The sequence below is a fragment of the Lampris incognitus genome, chromosome 14 (assembly GCF_029633865.1).
Source record: "Lampris incognitus isolate fLamInc1 chromosome 14, fLamInc1.hap2, whole genome shotgun sequence".
In the NCBI taxonomy this organism is placed as follows: Eukaryota; Metazoa; Chordata; class Actinopteri; order Lampriformes; family Lampridae; genus Lampris; species Lampris incognitus.
Genome location: NC_079224.1, coordinates 1,432,712 through 1,452,103, shown reverse-complemented (window position 1 = coordinate 1,452,103; position 19,392 = coordinate 1,432,712). Strand labels below are relative to the sequence as shown.

General features: G+C 43.7%; 1 protein-coding gene across 1 annotated transcript in view; it reads right to left on the bottom strand.

Annotated features, from left to right (window-relative positions):
- Positions 1 to 812: 812 nt before the first annotated feature.
- LOC130123681 (trimethylguanosine synthase-like) overlaps positions 813 to 19,392 on the bottom strand; it is a 66,638-nt gene continuing 48,058 nt past the window's right edge. The window contains exons 7-10 of the mRNA XM_056292928.1: positions 10,500 to 10,646; positions 4,081 to 4,297; positions 3,272 to 3,350; positions 813 to 1,269 (exon numbers count right to left, since the gene is read on the bottom strand). Of these exons, the coding sequence (XP_056148903.1) occupies positions 1,117 to 1,269; positions 3,272 to 3,350; positions 4,081 to 4,297; positions 10,500 to 10,646 (596 nt within the window). The 3' untranslated portion in view covers positions 813 to 1,116. The remainder of the gene's footprint in view (positions 1,270 to 3,271; positions 3,351 to 4,080; positions 4,298 to 10,499; positions 10,647 to 19,392) is intronic.

Here is a 19,392-nt window from a genome sequence, read left to right as displayed (position 1 = left end):
GCCCAGCCTCCACTCCTGTTCGGCAGAGCCAGTCCAGTCGGGCCATCTGGCCCCCACCACCTTAACTTTTCCTGTTATGGTGAATTTTGGGGGTGGGGGATGTGTGTGGTGGACTTATGGACATAATTCACCATAGCCTATTATTTATTTTAAGTTGACATTCTCACTTGAAGGGCTCAGGGTGTAGCCATGGTAATGCAGCACCATGTTGTGGAGGCGGGGGGGTGGGTGGTGGAGGAAATAAAAATAAATGACACACACGCTGGTGTAGTCTAAGAAAGAAGTTGTTCGCCTGTTTCCTCGCAGCTTCCACAAGGGGTCTGAATTCTTTCAGAAGTCACTGTCTATGCAGCATGACGTAACGCATTTCTGACCTAAACCTTCAAAACACTTCATACTATCAGAAATCTACATCCGTTCTTTGGAAACGGATGATCCGCTTTGGCGACCCCTAACAGGAGCAGCCAAAAGCAGTAGTAGTAGACTTTGGCAAGATTGTTTTGCTTTTCTTACATGAAACAGTGTCTGCTTAAAGCTTCACTACTTTCTGAGGCAGTTCATCATCATGTTACTAAATATGAACCTCACTGTTATTCCACTTCAGTAGCTCAAGAAACTGAACGTGAGTGATGAGATTTATGTCTTCTCAGTAAAAAATAAACAAGCCATAATGTACTGTATGTGTTAGTGTTTCATATGAAAACAGAACAAAACAAATGAAATCAACATTTAATTTGCCATGTTTTCAATAACAGATTAAACACTGAAATGAAAATACAAAGTACAATAAAATAGCAAATTAATAATTTCTGAATTACACAATTCCTGCTCACTACCATTTTACTGACAGATGAATTGACTGAAGTGGCAGGATATCCTTTCACCTTATGTGAAGAAAAATGACAGTTGTACTTTCATTCTTGATTATTTCCCAGTTGCTGAAATATGACAAAGTTTTGTGTATTTGATTTGGGGACAAAACGCTGAATGATATAAACTGAAAGTGATCTGCAACTAACCATCCCAGTAGCTTCACTTAAGGTTGGCCTATGAGATTGTCAAAGGAAGCAGATTTTTGTTTCCTCTCTGAGCTCTTCCTCACTGAGCAAAAGACCTTCATGTACTCAGAGCTGGAACAGAAACTGAAGGGTTCCAGGAGCAGTCAGACTTGATCAAGTTGCCAAAATAAGCAGTTATGGTCTTGAGCTTGTTGTTCAAGAAGTTCTGCTCCACTTCAACCTGCCCACCTGGCCCAGCCAGAGAGGCTATCTGGGGAAACCAACACATGGCTGGTATTAGAACAATGGGTACCATTCGTTTCAAAATTCAATGCATACATTTGTAGGGTTAATGTCATCTGAGATAGAAAACGACTTTAAGGCTGGGTCTACCACACCACTTCTCCACCTAACCCTCATTAAAATGGGCATTATTTGATATTGTACGTACAAAACTTTGCTTACTGTTTCAGTATCGAAACACTAACCACTTTACTCAAGCTTGCTGGATGGTTCACAGTCCAATGTGGCAATCAACCTTCAAACACCATAGTACAATCACGTGTCTTACCCTAGCTTATATTCATTTATCTTATATTTGTTCAGAATATTTCATCATTACTGAAAATTAGATTAGATTCAGGACAACTTTTTACAAATGATGCAGTGCATCCCAAAATTCTGCAAATGTCTGCACTTGTGATGAGGAAGTCCTGTAGCATCCAAAGATGGTTACAGATTTAGCAAGGAAACCATATTTGTGAAAGTTATAAAGTAATTTTAACGTGATACAAATCATGGTTTGCAATGATGTTTTACATATTAAACAAGGCATGACTGCAGTGTCAGTATCCTGTTTTTGAAAATGAGTTACATGATGGTCTTAACAACTGGCTCACTGGACTACGTTGAAGCGCAGATAGAAGATTCAGCGGAGTGGTAAGTTTCTAAATACCAAATAGATTACTGAAGTTTGTGTCTCTATGGTTAAATAACGTCTAGCTTGAAAAGAACTGACTCTATCCTCTCAATCATTATCATAATTATTTTGCAATCAACAACAGAAAAACTTTTTTAAACTTGTAGATCTTGAGAAATGCATGAAAAATGCCAAATTTTGTATTCTTACACTGAGTAACCATGCAACCATAGAGAAGACATATTTATGACATTTCCAATATTTGCAGTAGCCTGCTGTCTTATAAAGGGCATGCAGACACAAGGAATCACATAGATACCTACTGTACTGACCTGCCTGCACCTCCCCACAGCTCCCAAAAACTTGACAATATTTTTCCCCCTAGTTGTGCTGATCCGGGGAGGGCCGTAGACTACCACATGCCTCCTCCGATACATGTGGAGTCGCCAGCTGCTTCTTTTCACCTGACAGTGAGGAGTTTCACAAGGGGGACGTAGCACATGGGAGGATCACGCTATTCCCCCCAGTCCGCCCTCCCCCCTGAACAGGCACCCTGACTGACCAGAGGAGGCGCTAGTGCAGTGACCAGAATACATACCCACATCCGGCTTCCCACCTGCAGACACGACCAATTGTGTCTGTAGGGACGCATGACCAAGCCGGATGCAACATGGGGATTCGAACCGGCGATCCCCATGTTGATAGGCAAAGAAATAGCTTCCCAGATGCTCAACATGAACAATTTAACTGTTTTTCTCTAGTCTGGTACTGTAGCATGTCAATAAATATTAATGATAGCAGTTGTGAAGTATTCTGCTTCTACGCAATACTAATTACAACAACTACTAATATTTGTAACATCACAGACCTAATTAATCTGGAAAGTAAACAGTTTTTGAGATAAACATTTCAATTTTTCATGCACAAAAAAACATCAACATACAGCTTGTTTCTCCCCCTACAGAGGTCCAGGCTATGCCCCGAATGTCCTCACATCCTAGAAATGCCAATGGTTGTACATCATACTGACTGGAAGTTGTGACTGACCCTCGGACTGACCATCTGACTGACCCTCTGACTGAATCTCTGACTGACCCTCTGGGTCTAATGTGAGATCTTGGGCTATGCAAATAAGGCAGCTGTACACTTGACGAGAAATGGGCCAATTCTCACGCTGGGCAGTCCCTGCCGACTGAAGCCATAGAGGTCAAGTAACTAACGACCCAGTAATCCAAGTAAATGTAACACACACACACCCATGCACACACGCAAACACACATGGCACATGGACACACATACCAGCACGTGGACACAAAGCATGTACACAACATGAACAGGAAGCAGACTTACACACCTGGTCCATGTCAGCATTCCGAGGTAGGAAGTACACGATGTTATCTGATATCAACTTGGACAACTGGAATATCTTGAAAGTGTCAGCCATTAAGGACAAAAAAACCTCTCTATATTTAAGATTAATATTTCCCTTGTGTAGAACATTTTATTTCTGTGCACTTGTTAGAGCGTGATGCTTCTAACCAGGAGTGATGCTGTGCTGGCATCCTGGATTCATCCCAGCTAGGAGCACCACCACTGATCCTCTACAGTTCATCTCTCTCTCCCTCTCCCTCTCCCCCTCTATCCCTCCCCCCATCTCTCTCTCTCTCTCTCTCTCTCTCTCTCTCTCTCTCTCTACTAAACAAGTAACATTTCAGGCCATGAGCAATATATTCTGGTATAATATATATATATGTTTGTGTGTATATGTGTGTGTGTGTATATATATATATATATATATATATATATATATATATATATATATATATATATATATATATATATATATATATATATATATATATATTTCCTGAAGTTCTACCCCAACATAATTTCCTGAGCAGTCCACAACTACCACTGGTCAGCATGAACAACAGCAAATTCACCAGTCAGCTTGTTTTGGGTGGTCTATATAACATCTATGGCTGATATAATATCTGTCCTCTGTCTCTGTGATCGCTTCCATTCCTTCACCTTTCTGTCGAGTTCCACCCTATCCTGCCCGTCCCTCCCTTTCCACATGAATGTAAAGAAGAGTGTTGAGCTCCATCATTGCTCCAGCATCAACACTAAACCCTCCTCCCTCACACACCAGTCAAAGGATATCCATCAGGCTCTATCATGGTCCTGATATCAAACACCTCGGCACTAAGGTAGTCTGGCCCACCCCAGGGCGGCGACAGGAAAACCACATCAGCATGGAGGTGTGGCGCCAGCTGCAGGAAGTCCCCCTGCAGGAAGTCGATTCGGTCTGCGACACCGTAAACTGTTGCATTGTGACATGCCAAGTCCAGCCTCACTGGGTCTATGTCAATGGCTAATACTGGCATGAGGAGGAAGAGGAGGGAAAAACTTCATCAGTGTTGTCATTTCCTCAAGCAGAACCACAGCAAGGTTTATATACACTGCTCAAAAAAATATGAAATGAAATATTTCAGCTGAAAATCTTTATTTATTAGACAGAGGAATGTGTTTAGAGCAAAATAACCTAAGAATGATCAATGGAAATCAAAATCATTAGCCCATTAAGGTCTGGATTCAGAATCATACTCAAAATCAAAGTGGAAAATGAGAACATAGGCTGATCCAACTTCTGTGGAAATTCTTCAAGACGATTCAAAATGAGGCTCAGTAGTGTGTGTGGCCTCCACGTGCCTGTATGCCCTCCCTACAACATCTGGGCATGCTCCTGATGAGACGACGGATGGTCTCCTGAGGGATCTCCTCCCAGACCTGGATCAGGGCATCGGTCAACTCCTGGACAGTCTGTGGTGCGACATCGCGTTGGCGGATGGTACGAGACATGATGTCCCAGAGGTGCTCGATTGGATTCAGGTCTGGGGAACGTGCAGGCCAGTCCATAGCATCAATGCCCTCGACATACAGGAACTGCTGACACACTCTGGCCACATGAGGACGAGCATTGTCATGCATGAGCAGGAACCCAGGGCCCACTGCACCAGCATATGGTCTGACAATGGGTCTGAGGATCTCATCCCGGTACCTAATGGCAGTCATGGTACCTCTGGCTAGCACGTAGAGGTCTGTGCGGCCCTCCAAGGATATGCCTCCCCAGACCATCACTGACCCACCGCCAAACCGGTCATGCTGGAGGATGTTGCAGGCAGCAGAACGTTCTCCACAGCGTCTCCAGACTCTCTCACGTCTGTCACATGTGTTCAGTGTGAACCTGCTCTCATCTGTGAAGAGCACAGGGCGCCAATGGCGAATCTGCCAACCAAGATGTTCTCTGGCAAAGGTCAATCGGGCTGCACGGTGTTGGGCTGTGAGCACAGGCCCCAATTGTGGACGTCGGGCCCTCATACCATCCTCATGCATTCTGTTTCTCACTGTTTGAGCAGAAACCTGCACATTAGTGGCCTGTTGAAGGTCATTTTGTAGGGCCCCGGCAGTGCTCCTCCTGTTCCTCCTTGCACAAAGGACCAGATAGCGGTCCTGCTGCGGGGTTGTTGTCCTCCTGCGGCCCCCTCCACGTCTCCTGGTGTACTGGCCTGTCTCCTGGTACCTCCTCCATGCTCTGGACACTGTGCTGGGAGACACATCAAATCTTCTTGCCACAGCACGCATTGATGTGCCATCCTGGATGAGCTGCACTACCTGAGCAACTTCTATAGGTTGCAGATACCGCCTCATGCCACCTCTAGTGGTGAGGGCACTAGCAAAATGAAAAACTAACCAAAGATCGGCCAGAAAAGATGAGGACAGGCAAATGGTCTGTGGTCACCACCTGCAAATCCATTCCTTTTATAGGGGTTGTCTTGCAAATTGTCTAATTTCCACCTGGTGGAAATTAGACAATTTACCAACAGGTGAAATTGATTCACAAATCAGTGTTGCTTCCTAACTGGACAGGTTGATATCTCAAAAGTGTGATTGACTTGGAGCTACATTGCATTGCTTATGTGTTCCCTTTATTTTTTTGAGCAGTGTACATACAACACAAACATGTCACCCAGGATGTACCCTGCTCTGAAATAAAGCATGTGAGTGATGTCACAGGAGACGTCATCAGGGTTTATATCACCAGTTTTATATGTATAATATGTCTTAAAGTTATGTATTTATCTATATTTATATTACAAGGAGACGTCATCAGGGTTCATATCACCAGGGGTTTGTTTTTTGCCCTTCGTACACCCTCACACAGTTTCACTGGCAAGTGAAAAGTTATGTTAGTTATGAATGACTCGCTTTCCAAGTGAGTGAATTACAGTTTAAATCAAAAGATTACATCACGGGCATCTGGGTGGCGTGGCAGTCTATTCTGTTGCCTACCAACACGGGGATCGCTGGTTCGAATCCCCATGTTACCTCCACCTTGGTCAGGCGTCCCTACAGACACAACTGGCCATGTCTGTGGGTGGGAAGCTGGATGTGGGTATGTGTCCTGGTTGTTGCACTAGCGCCTTCTCTGTTTGAGGGGGAACTGGGGGGAATAGCATGATCCTCCCATGCGTTATTTCCCCCTGATGAAACTGCAGTTTGAGGGGCTGAAACTAAAGGATTTGACTCTCTTATACTTTCATAATGAGACATAAGGAACAAAGAATCTTGAATCTTGTAAAGAAGTGGCTGGTGACTCCACATGTATGCCCTGCCCTATGTCCCCACCCTTATAAACAATACAGTGACTGCAGGTGTCCCCACCCTTATAAACAATACAGTGACTGCAGGTGTCCCCACCCTTATAAACAATACAATGGCATAACGACCCAAACCAACGATCGGTTTCATATGCAAATATGGGCGTGACCGTTAACTAGTTACAATGGCCATGTGTACTATTCACAGAGGATTGGGGAATGTTTGCAATCACAGCATTGTAAGGGCCCTGACACACCAGGCCAATGGTCGGCCGTCGGCCAATGTCGGGCCATCGGTGAGCGTCTGTGACCCTAGTTTTTGCAGTGTGTCCCGCACCGTCGGCACTAGTCAGACCCATGTCGGCAGCTTTTTGGCTGATTCAGCATGTTTAATCAGTGGAGCCTGTCGGTGAGAGCGATCACTCTGATTGGCTGTTCAGCTTAGCGAATCACTGCTAAGCTAGCGAATCAGGGCCTTCAGCTGTAATCTTTGAGGTGTGTTCAAGAGCTATTTTTTGGCCCAGACGGCAGGCGACATGAGGCGACGCAACAGTCGGCCTTCGTCAACGCTAGTCGGTTTGGTGTATCTGGGCCCTGAGATAGTGACATACATACTCTTGCCCCACCCCCACCCCCTCAGTTCGGGAACGGTCATTCCCTCCTCATTCGTGAAAGAGTGGCCACTGGCCTGTAGATGGTGTAGACTGTGGAGTCCTGGCCTGATGTGTTAGCTCTTCTGTGTTGTGTCATCTTGGCCAGTGTTTGTCCTAAGAGTACAACTGTTGTCATCTTACAATACTGTGATTGCAACCATTCCCAAATGGAGCATGCATAAAGACATTGCCAATGCCTTTGTGAATAGTACACATGGCCATTGTAACTAGTTAATGCTCACGGGAATTTGTATATGAAACTGATAGTTGTTTTCAGTCGTTACGCCACTGTATTATTTATAAGGGTGGGGATACCTGCAGTCAGTAGATGAGTGATGAAACGTTTCTCTCTCAATAAACGTTGTGTCCAGATAAACTGATGTCAACATTCTGTGATTTTCTTACCTGGATTATTGAGCATGCATAAAGACATCTTTGATGTGTGATTTGGGACATTGTCCTGTTGAAACACCCAACTGTGTCCAAGATTCAACCTTCTGGCTGATGGTTTGAAGTTGTGCTGAAGAATTACGAGGTAAATTCCTTCTTCATTGTTTCCTCCACTTTCTGCGATACACCAGTTCCATTGGCAGCAAAACAGCACCAGGTTTGACAGTGGGTACAGTGTTTTGTTGGGGTTGAATACCTCACCTTTTCTCCTTCAAACATTCTTCTTGTCATTTTGGCCGAAAAGCTCAATCTTTGTTTCATTTGACCACAAAACTTTGCTCCAGAAGGCCTTTTCTTTGTCGATGTGATCAACTGCAAATTTCAGTTGAGCTTGAAGATGTCAATTTTGGAGCAGGGACTTCTTTCTTGCACGGCAGCCTCTCAATCCAAGGCAATGTAAAACTTGCTTGACTGTGGCCAATGACACCTGTTTTCATCAGCTTCCAGTTCATGGCAGACCTGCTTTAGGTGATTTTTGGATGACATCTGACCATCCGGATCAGTTTTCTCTCAGCAGAAGGTGAGAGTTAGCATTTTCTTTCTGACCTTGCCAAGGAGACCACTGTTCTATGTACTTTGTACTTGCAAACAATTGTTCGTACAGATGATCTAGGGCCCTGAAGTTGCTTGGAAATGGCTCCAACTGACATTCTTGTTATGTGAATCCATGATCCGCTTTCACAGATCTGTACCTACCTCCTTAAAATTTCCCACTGTAATGCCTGTGGCTCAGTCTACCACAGTACAGTACAGTGGTCTACTACAGTACAGTACAGTACAATACAGACAGTACAGTCAAACTCGCCCTAATTATATGGGAACAGAGAAGTCCAGTCACCAGCTGTAGTATGTCCTAATCACTGACAAGAAGAGGCCATGCCACAAAGTTAGGTGGAAACAGAGAACGTTCTACACCACCAAATTAATAATCTAAGTTGCTGTATGGATATTTTTGACCTAGAAGATTTTGTCATACTTGCTGAAAACCCACTTTTTAATTTTCTTAATTACTTTTAACTTTTTTTAAATTTCAAAATTTTTTCAAATCTTTAATAACTTTATTTTTTAACGAAAAGCCACATTTCTAAAACAGAATAAAATTTTTTTTCGTGTGACATAAAAGTATGTGCTCCAAATCATCATGTCACAGAAAAGGAACAGTTGTAGATATAATTGAAATTTCAATACAGTGATGACATACATGTAGAGCTGGGCGATATATCGAATATACTCGATGTATCACGGCTTGTTCTCTGTGGGATGTAGAAAATGACTATATCGTGAATATTCCAGTATACATTCAATTGTCATGCAGTTGCTTTTAGTCGTGGGCATTGAACTACAGGTTTTTCTCACTCTTTCTCATCTCTCCGCACAGAGAGATAAAACAAGTGCACCTAGTTACGTACATCACATTCTGTCGTGCGTGTGTAGATTGGTTAAAAACGTCATAACCAAAATATATTGTATAATTACACAAAGTATCACCACATGATTATTATTATTTTCATTGCTAACATTGTTATTTTATTATATCATCAGGAAACGCTTATAGTAGCCCCTCCCTGTTGTGATGCCATTTCCTGTTAGTAGCCCAAACGTATGTTCCCCCTGACCTCTGTCTCTTTCCCGCTTTCGCCATGTAGAAAGAGGTATGCGTTCATTTTTGTCTGCCCCTGTAATTTATTTTATCCATTCCTAATGTGTCTTATGTCTAATGTGAGTCCCAATTCTTGCGTAGGCTACAGTAGGAGCTGATCTGAAGTTTCCTGAAACCTGTCCTGTTTTGTTTATATGCGACAGGTATGTTTTATTTCTTTTTGTAAAAAAAAAGAATTGTGTTGCTAGCTAAGCGCTCTTTCCCACTTTGGACATGTAGAAAGAGGCTACAGTAGGAGCTGATCTGAAGTTTCCTGAAACCTGTCCTGTTTTGTTTATATGCGACAGAATACAGATCCCATGCATGAGAGAAGTTGTCCTGTCTTTCCTACACAACGCAATGAAAAAGTACACCGATCACATGTGCAATTCCAGGAGGGGTTTGAGAGCCTTGTGCACTGACTCGAGGACTTCCACGTCTTGCCAGGTGAGAACGAGATGCCGGGTTTTCCTTGTCTGCTGCTAAGACTTGATACGTCATATTAGTTACATCATGCATAAAAGGCACTTTATTTGTTTTGAAATGACATGACGTTTATGCCACCTCTTAATAACTGTTTAATAAATACAGTTTTGATAAATCTGTTTAGTTGTGATTTCACCCTTTAGGCATGAATGTTTAAAATCAGCATATATTAATGCAGTATGAACAAGAATGTTTTAATGCAGACACGTAGAATCATCATACTGGCATGATTGTATGCATCAAAGTGTTAATTCAAGGCTAAGGCAAAATATCGAGATATATATCGTGTATCGTGACATGGCCTAAAAATATCGGGATATTAGTAAAAGGCCATATCGCCCAGCCCTGCATACATGTACATTACAAGTGTATGTACACTTTTGACTTCAACTGTATGTTATATTTGGGCTCATTTTATGAACAAATATTAAAATAAATCTAATAATTTCAGTTCCACTAACATTTTTAAGACTAGACTTATGTTTTGAAGGAAACATCAGCTGAAGTCAGCATTCTCATATTAAATCAATGACCCATAACACAGTCTTCATATTTGTGTAGTGACAATTGATTGTGGCTCAGTGGACAAATATGTGTAAGCTGCCTTGGTGACCAAGCATGATACATAATGCCATATACAACATCAAGTGAAGTTTAAATAAGAGCAATAATAAAAAAAACCCCAAGCCCTACCTCTCTTGCCAGTGAGGGCAAACTGGATGGCGTTACCCCCAACACCACAGAAAGCATCTATGACTAGGTGTGAGTCCAGAAAACTATCCTTGATCCTCTGGGCAATGTGCTCCGCAATCCTCTCTGGCGTCACGGAAAACCAGCCCTCTGAAAAACAAGACCAGATATCCTGTATAAAAGCTGTTAGGATGGCATGGTCTCGGCATCACTGAGTCAAATCACTTTCTGCAGGAAGGGTGCTTTGGGCTTGTAACCAGAAGGCTTCTGCACCAATGTATGTGCAAATAAATAAATGATCTTCCTGCAGAGCTGTCATTGGGGATTGAGGGTTTTTGTGGTGGTTATAACAGATATTTAGTGGAAATTACATTCTAATTACATGAGATAGTTATTGCAGCTTCAGTCAGAAAACGAGAAAGTCAGTTTATCTCACTCAGTCTCTTTGTTTGACATCCTAACAGAACCACAGCTCATCTATATAAGAACGTTTGTACACCTTCTTTTTCTGAGGAATATGGGATAACAACCATTTGTGAAGGCAATACATTGGATTATTTTTTCCAGACTCAACCAGCCTTATGTCTGTGTAAAAGTTCATACTAAAAAAGAGACTCCTCTCCATGAAATACCTCAATGGCAGGGTTGGGAAGGTTGTTTTCGAAATACACCAATCAGCCAAAACATTAAAACCACCTCCCTCATATTGTGTAGGTTCACTTTGTGTGTAGGTTCACTTTGTGCTGCCAAAGTAAACTCTGACCCATCACGACATGGACTCCACAAGACTTCTGTAGGTGTCCTCTGGTATCTGGCACCAAGACGTTAGCGGCAGATCCTTTAATTGCTGTAAGTTGCAAGGTGGGGCCTCCATGGATTGGACTTGTTTTCAGATTGAGTTGTGGGGAATTTAGAGGCCAACGCAACACCTTGAACTCTTTGTCATGTTCCTCAAACCATTCCTGAACAGTTTTTGCAGTGCGACAGGGCGCTGACATCTGCCATAAGGGAATACTGTGAATACCATGAAGGGGTGTACCTGGTCTGAAACAATGTTAAGGTAGGTGGTTTGTGTCAAAGTAACATCCACTTGAATGACAGGATGGATGGATGGACACACGGTTTCCCAGCAGAACATTGCGCGAAGCATCACACTGCCTTACCTTCTTCCCCAGTGCATCCTGGTGCCATCTCTTCCCCAGGCAAACGATGCACACGCACCCAGCCGTCCACATGATGTAAAAGAAAATGGTGCAGTTCTGATGCTCACATGCCCATTGTCGGCGCTTTTGGCGGTGGTCAGGGGTCATCATGGACACACTGACCAGTCTGCAGCTATGCAGCCCAGTATGCAGCAAGCTATGATGCACTGTATTTTGACACCTGTCTATCATAGCCAGCATGAGCTTTTTCAGCAATTTGAGCTATGGCAGCTCTTCTGTGGGATCAAACCAGACCGGCTAGCCTTCACTCCCCACGTGCATCAATGATTCTTGGGTGCTCTTGACCCTGTTGCCGGTTCAGTGGTTGTCCTTTCTTGGACCACTTTTGGTAGGTACTGACCACTGCATACTGGAAACAACCCACAATACCTGCCATTTTGGGGAGGCTCTGACTCAGTTGTCTAACCATCAAAATTTGGCCCCTGTCAAAGTCGCTTAGATCCTCACACTTGCCCATTTTTCCAGCTTCCAACACATTGACTTCAAGAACTGACTGTTCACTTGCTGCCTTATATATATTACCCCTTGACACACGCCATTGTAATGAGATAATCACTGTTATTCACTTACCTGCAAGGGGTTTTAATGTCTTAGCTGATTGGTATATCACTCATTACTATTAGTTGCTTAAAGCTGTAGTGAGTAAAGGTGTCCAGGTGGCATAGCGGTCTATTCCATTGCCTAACAACACGGGCATCACCAGTTCGAATCCCCGTGTTACCTCTGGCTTGGTCAGGCGTCCCTACAGACACAATTGGCCGTGTCTGCGGGTGGGAAGCTGGATGTGAGTAAGTGTCCTGGTCACTGCACTAGCGCCTCCTCTGGTTGGTCAGGGTGCCTGTTCAGGGGGGAGGGAGAACTTGGGGGAATAGCATGATCCTCCCACACGCTATGTCCCCCCGGCGAAACTCTTCACCATCAGGTGAAAAGAAGCGGCTGGTGACTCCACATGTGTCGGAGGAGGCATGTGGAAGTCTGCAGCCCTCCCCGGATCAGCAGTGATCGGGACGGCTTGAAGAGTGGGCTAATTGGCCAAGTACAATTGGGGAAATACAATTGGGAAAAAAGGGGGAAACAAATAAAAATAAAAATGCTGTAGTGAATAATATGACTTACTGGGGAGGCTAGTTGTTTTTGTTATTCTCCCCCACCCCACATCCAACTTTCCACCCGTGGTCACAGTAAACCGTCTGTAGGGTCTGTAGGGATGCCTTACCAAGCCAGAGGTAACACGAGGATTCAAACCACCGATCTCTGTGTTGGTAGGCAACGGAATAGACCACCACACTACCCCCACGCCCCTTGTTGTTCCTTTTTCAGATTTTATTAAAAAGTTAAGCCATGATAATTAGGGCTGGGCGATAAAACAATCTCGATACGCTAGCGTGATAAAATTTATGTGAACATAAACCACGCCCCCAGCTCACAGTCCTGCTGGGTGAGGGGCGTAGCCCCTAGTGTCCGCCACAATGTCAATAATGATGATAAACTTTCGACATTTTTGCTTGATATGGATCTAACAGCCCATCACACATCAGAAATAAACATGACAACAGCCAGTCAGTCTGCAGCTTTTGGGTTGCAGGTCAAAATGCATGCCCATTTCCTATTACAAAGCATTGTCTGAGCTACCCGTGAAAAAAGTGGATGTGAGGGTGGTAAAGAGGGGAAAAAAATGAGTGGAACTTGTAGTGCTGGATGGTGCACAATCACGAGGAGGCAGGTCGGATTAGAACGGCCGTTTACTTAACTCCAGGATCATGTAGGCAGCCATCATGACATTCCGTTTATCACGTCAAAAACAGGAAACAGCCTATTAACATAGCACCACCTAGTGGTGCAAGAGGGTAACAATATAAACAGAACACAACATCTCCTCTCCCTGTAAAATAATGTTACTTCCAAACCAGCATCAGTAAGATTCTGTAATCACTGCTTATTATTTTCCAAACATGACTAACATTAGGAAACAGTAACAAAACACTTAATGGTATGTAAACAATATATTGTAACGTCTCTAATCCTACAATAACATTATGTTTCATTTACCCTTTTTTCTGATACTATCTTTCTCTCTAGGCCATGGTCAATTCTTCAAAACCAGAGTAGACATCAAATAAACATTTGTCAACAGTATGTTTCCCTTATAACAGGCTTGTTTATAATATTTTTTTTCTTTCCCATACCTTTTTCTAGCCATCCAATGGCTTAAACTTACAGTCAAACTTTCAGTACAGGACATGCCAACTAGGCTCGTTTCTTGCATGTTGCTGGATGTGGGGAGTGTGCGTGTGATGTGATTTTGGAGCAGGATTGTTGACAGGTTCATACTCAGCTGCAGCAGGGAAGGGAGCCAGGTGGGATGTATTCCATTTTTTTCCATCGCTAAGTTAGAGGGTGCCTGTGCCTATCTTCTTTTCCACAGTCACTGGTCCACTGAATCTTGGGTGTGCTTTGGGGACGTGGTGAGGTATTCTTATCCTAACCCTCTCTCCCTCCTGAAAGAGAGGTGCGCGGGCACCACGTTTGGAGTCAGTGTAGCGCTTCATCTTGGCCTGTTTTTCTTGGACCATTCTGTGCACAGTCACCTTGTGCTGTCAAAGTAGGGCGCAGGGGTAGTATGTTCAGTTTACTGCGCATTCTTCTGCCATGAAGCAGTTCATGTGGTGAGACGGCTATGGTGGCATGTGGAGTGGCCCTGTAGACTTGTAGCCAATGCAACACAGCCTCTTTCCATGGCCGAGACTGCTGGATTGCGTTCTGGATGTAGCTCCTCAGAACACGGAGGAAACGTTCAACGGCCCCGTTGGCCACCGGATAGTAGACCGATACCCGATTGTGGAGGATGCCCCTCTCCTCAAGAATCTCAGCGAAGGCTGCCGACGTGAATTGAGCTCCATTGTCTGTAACGATGCTTTCTGGGTTACTGTGCTAAAAACAGAGGTAAGAAACTGTATTATGTCAGCAGTTGTTGCAGTGTGGGAAAAGGCCAACTCAGGCCACTTGGAGTAGTAGTCTGTCAGCGTAATAGCATAACGGCAGGTGGGCACAGCTGTCTCAAAAGGCCCTACTATGTCAAGAACTAGCTTTTTCCATGGGCCATCTGGCAGAGGTACTGGTTGTAGGGGTGCAGAACGAGGCTTAATTCAATTCAATTCAATTCATTGTCATTAAAAACAATGTCCAGGCACATGTTAAAAATGAAATGAGGGCTGTGGCTTCACCCAACAGTGCAAGACAGACACAGACAAACACAGCAAACACAGTATAAGATATACACACATGAAGACCAAAAGCTAAAAATAAGTTAACTCGATGCACAGAGTCCTTTGCACAGCCAATGGCAGGGGCAGTAGGAGCAATGAGAGGACCTGGAGCAGAAGAGGGAAGGACGGTATTTCCACTAACACAGAGGTGCAGAGCAGTCATCAGGTCCATCCCAAGCAGTGAGGTTCCTTTATCCACTACAAAGAATGTGGCAGGGGCAGTGATGTCATCTCTACTCACTTGAGCCTGTAGGCACCCCAGAACAGGTGAGCAGGGCCAGGAGTATGACACAAGGCGAACAGCAGGTGCAGACAGTGGAATGGTACTGAAGTACTTGTTGTAGGTAGAGGGTGGCATTATGGATACTGCTGAACCTGTATCCACAACTAGTTCAATTTCCTGGGCAGGAGTAGTTGGTGTGTGGACATGTACATTGCACAGAATTTTCTTTGGAGCATAGTCAGCCTCATCTAAGTAGAGCACTGTTATTTCAGAGAGTTGAACCTCATGCACAGGCTGGGTTTGAGCAGATCTGCAGACACGAGCAACGTGTCCTTCTTTGTAGAATGCATTGCAAGTGGCATTTGCAGCTGGGCATTGTGGAGAGTTAGCCAAGTGACTGTTAGAGCCACATCTGAAGCAGGAGCGGGGTGATACAAGCTGTGAAGTAGTAGGTGGCTCAGCTGAGTGGGAGGGCTGTCTGTCCCGCTTCCTAAACGCACGTGACCTCGACTTTACAGCCTGTATTGGGACACTATGGTCTGGTGCCATTGCTTTAGCTTGTTCAGTAGCAGATTCAATCTGTGTTGCTATAGTGATAGCCTTATCTAGCGTTAGATCAGGTTCAAATAGCAGTCTCCCTCTTATACGCTGGCTAACTACATGTTCAATTAACTGGTCGCAGACCATCTCGTCCATTTTATCAGCAAAGTCACATTTAGTAGCCAGTTCACGCAAAGCAGCAACGTATTGCAGAATAGTCTCATGTGATGCCTGTGTCCGCTTCCTGAAAATATGCCATTCAACAACGACGTTGGTCTTAGGTGTAAAATAAGCCTGTAAGGCAGTAATCGCAGAAGAAAATGTCTCACCCGTATCTGGTAATGTCTGAAAAATCTGTTGTCCTTCAGTGCCCAGACAGTGTAGCAGAACAGCTCTCTTGCGAGCCTCAGGCCAAGCATTTCCAGTTGCACTGATCATCAGTAAGTAATTGCTGAACATCTGTAGCCATGTATTGAATGGCACTGCACGTTCACCTGGGCAAGGCCGGAACATCGCGGTAGAAGGCACATTCACAGCCATTTTCAGAAAATATCAGCCAAAAACATAAAAACAATCTTTGGGTTCACTTGTCGCCAGTTTGTAGCGTTGGATGGTGCACAATCACGAGGAGGCAGGTCAGATTAGAACGGCCATTTACTTAACTCAAGGATCATGTAGGCAGCCATCATTACATTCTGTTTATCACGTCAAAAACAGGAAACATCATATTAACATAGCACCACCTAGTGGGTGCAAGAGGGTAACATGAATATTGTAGCGAATTTGGGGGCAGTCCGGGAACCGCCACAAACGGGACACGAACTCATAGCTCCCACACCGCAAGCGACAACGTTAACCAGTCGACTAAAGGGTCCGACCAGTTAGTCAAGGACCAACGTGTCTACTTATCCATGCACGTTACAACATCAATATAAACAGAACACAACAGAACTGAGGGGCACAAAAGCTACAGTGAAAGTGAAGTCGTGTTAGCCTCCAAAGCTGATGAAATTGTAGACCAAAAAAGGTAACACGACGTCAGTTGTATGGCGGTGGTTTGGATATATCAAAAGCAATGAAGCGCAGGTTAGACAGTCTGCAAAATATGCCGTCGGTCGGTGCCAACCAAGATGGGAAACACAACAAATCGACGGTCATTTTGACCGTTTTGGATTTTCAAAGTTTAATAACTGTGAAAAAATAAAAAAATAAAGATACAGACCTGCCGCTCCCTGAATTCTCCTAAGCATATATTTGCATTTAAAATTAGTTTTAGATCAATTGCACACAAATAAAAGTTATGACAAGCTCTACCTAAAATGACCATGAGCGGTCAACATGACCGCTCGTAATTTGCGCGTGATCGTGCGCGTCATGCCAGTATTTACGCGGGTTGGTTGTGTCATTTCCTTCGTGAAGTTCATTGTTGTGTCCTAGAAACACAATAGCGCCCTCCAGTGCAGACAAATAGTCTAAACTTGATGTGTGATTATGTCCAACATGTCTGGGTACAGACACCGTTACAGACGCACCATGTCTACCAACGAGGCAGTGCAGTATTTACAGGTGTTGGACAGCGGCCATTTTAAATTGTTTGAAAAATAGTATTAAAGTTGTTAAAATATTAATGTTGGTGTCAGTTAGTTTCGTAACAGACATACTAACATACGTAATGCATTAATATCTCAATTGGGTATTTATCTTCCTAGAATATAGAGTTTAAAAACCATGGCGGTCAAAATGACCGCCCACGGTCGTTCTATTGGTATTGAAGTTGCGGTCGTTGTTTGGGACTGTTTCAATATTTATTTTCAGTTCTTTTTTTACATGTCATGTGTTAGAGGCCTTGTTAGACTAGCAATATGTGTTTTCCGTTTTGTTTTTCAGGTAATATTTCACTTTTTGAATTTTGCTATTCAAGTTCGACCATGTCTCTGAAGTGTAAATTGTTTAAAATATTATTATAGTTGTTAAAATGTTAATGTTGGCGTCATTCGTTTCCTAACAGACATACATAACTAAGCATATGTTTAAAAACTGGCGGCCAACGGTCGTTTTAGGCAGGAGTGAATTCCAGGTCGTTCTAGTTTTAAAAGGTTTCATCCCAGCGACCATACCGTGAGTATGGAAATGCGAGCCCATGTTGGTCCAACCACACGTTTTGTCCGACGTGCTAGTGGTTCTTCGGCTGTTGGCAGTGCTACCGGGGCTAAGCTAGCGATAATGCCCTTCGTGCAGGGCGTTATCGTGGTACTCGATCGTCTTTCATGACAGTGTGTCAGTGTCTCTTTTCCGGGGCGGTGGAGGATGTGAATGTCGTATTTTTGTAGTTTCAAGAGCATCTCCTGAAGCTGTGATGGCGCTGCTGCCAGTGTTTTTTTTTAGTTTTTTTTTAAGCATCGCTTCCAATGGTTTGGGGTCTGATTCCACAATCACTCTCCGGCCATACATACAGTGCTGCTTGAAAGTTTGTGAACCCTCCAGACATGGTCAATGTTTTTGTAAAAAACATTAAAATAAGCTTATTACACATACATCCAAATCCCAATTTGTAAAGGACACCTTCCAAATAATGGACACACACACAAAAAGTGATATATTTTCATTATTTAATTCAACAAAGGTGGTTTATTTCACAAAAATTGAAAATTTAACATGTGCAAAAGTATGTGAACCCTTGTATTAGTAGCTTGTGGCTCCTCCTTTTGAGGCCATCACTTCAACCAAACGTCTTCTGTAACCACTAACCAGTCTCTCGCATCTGCTTATGGGGCTTTTTGCCCACTCCTCCTTGCAGAACTCAGCCAGTTGAGAGAGGTTGGAGGGACATCTGGTATGTACCAACTTCTTCAGGTCTCGCCACAACATTTCAATTGGATTAAGATCCGGACTTTGACTGGGCCAATCCAGAGTACGAATCCTCTTTCTCTGAAGCCATTCCTTTGTAGTTTTGCTGGAATGCTTTGGGTCATTGTCTTGTTGCATAATCCATTTTCGTTCCAGCTTCAACTCCCTGACTGATGGAAGGAGATTCTGGTCAAGAATTTGTTGATATGCCGGAGAATTAATGGTTCCTTGGATAATATGGAGTCGTCCAGGTCCAGAAGCAGAAAAGCAGACCCAGACCTTCACATTTCCACCACCATGCTTCACTGTTGGGAGGAGGTTCTTTTCTTCATACGCAGTGTTGGCTTTTCTCCAAACATGTTGGTTTTGATTGTGACCAAATAATTCTATTTTGGACTCATCTGTCCAGAGAATGGACTTCCAGAAGGCCTCTGGTTTGTCCAAGTGCTCTCTGGCAACGTTGTAACGGGCATCTTGGTTCTTTTTTGAGAGCAGAGGCTTCCTTCTAGCAATGCTCCCATGAATGTCATGGCTATTCAATTTTCGTCTGATTGTAGACGCATGCATTTGTCCCAGATGCTATCAGAGAGGTCTGCAACTCTCTTAGAGGTGATGTGTGGGTTGGCCTTTACCTGATTTATTATTTTTCTGGTGCTTCTGGGTGCTATTTTTGATGGGCGTCCACTTCTAGGCAGAGTTGCTGTCATGTTGAAGGCCCTCCATTTGTAAATTATTTGTCTTACAGTGGATGGATGGAGCTGGAATCTTTTGGAGATGGTCTTATATCCCTCCCCAGA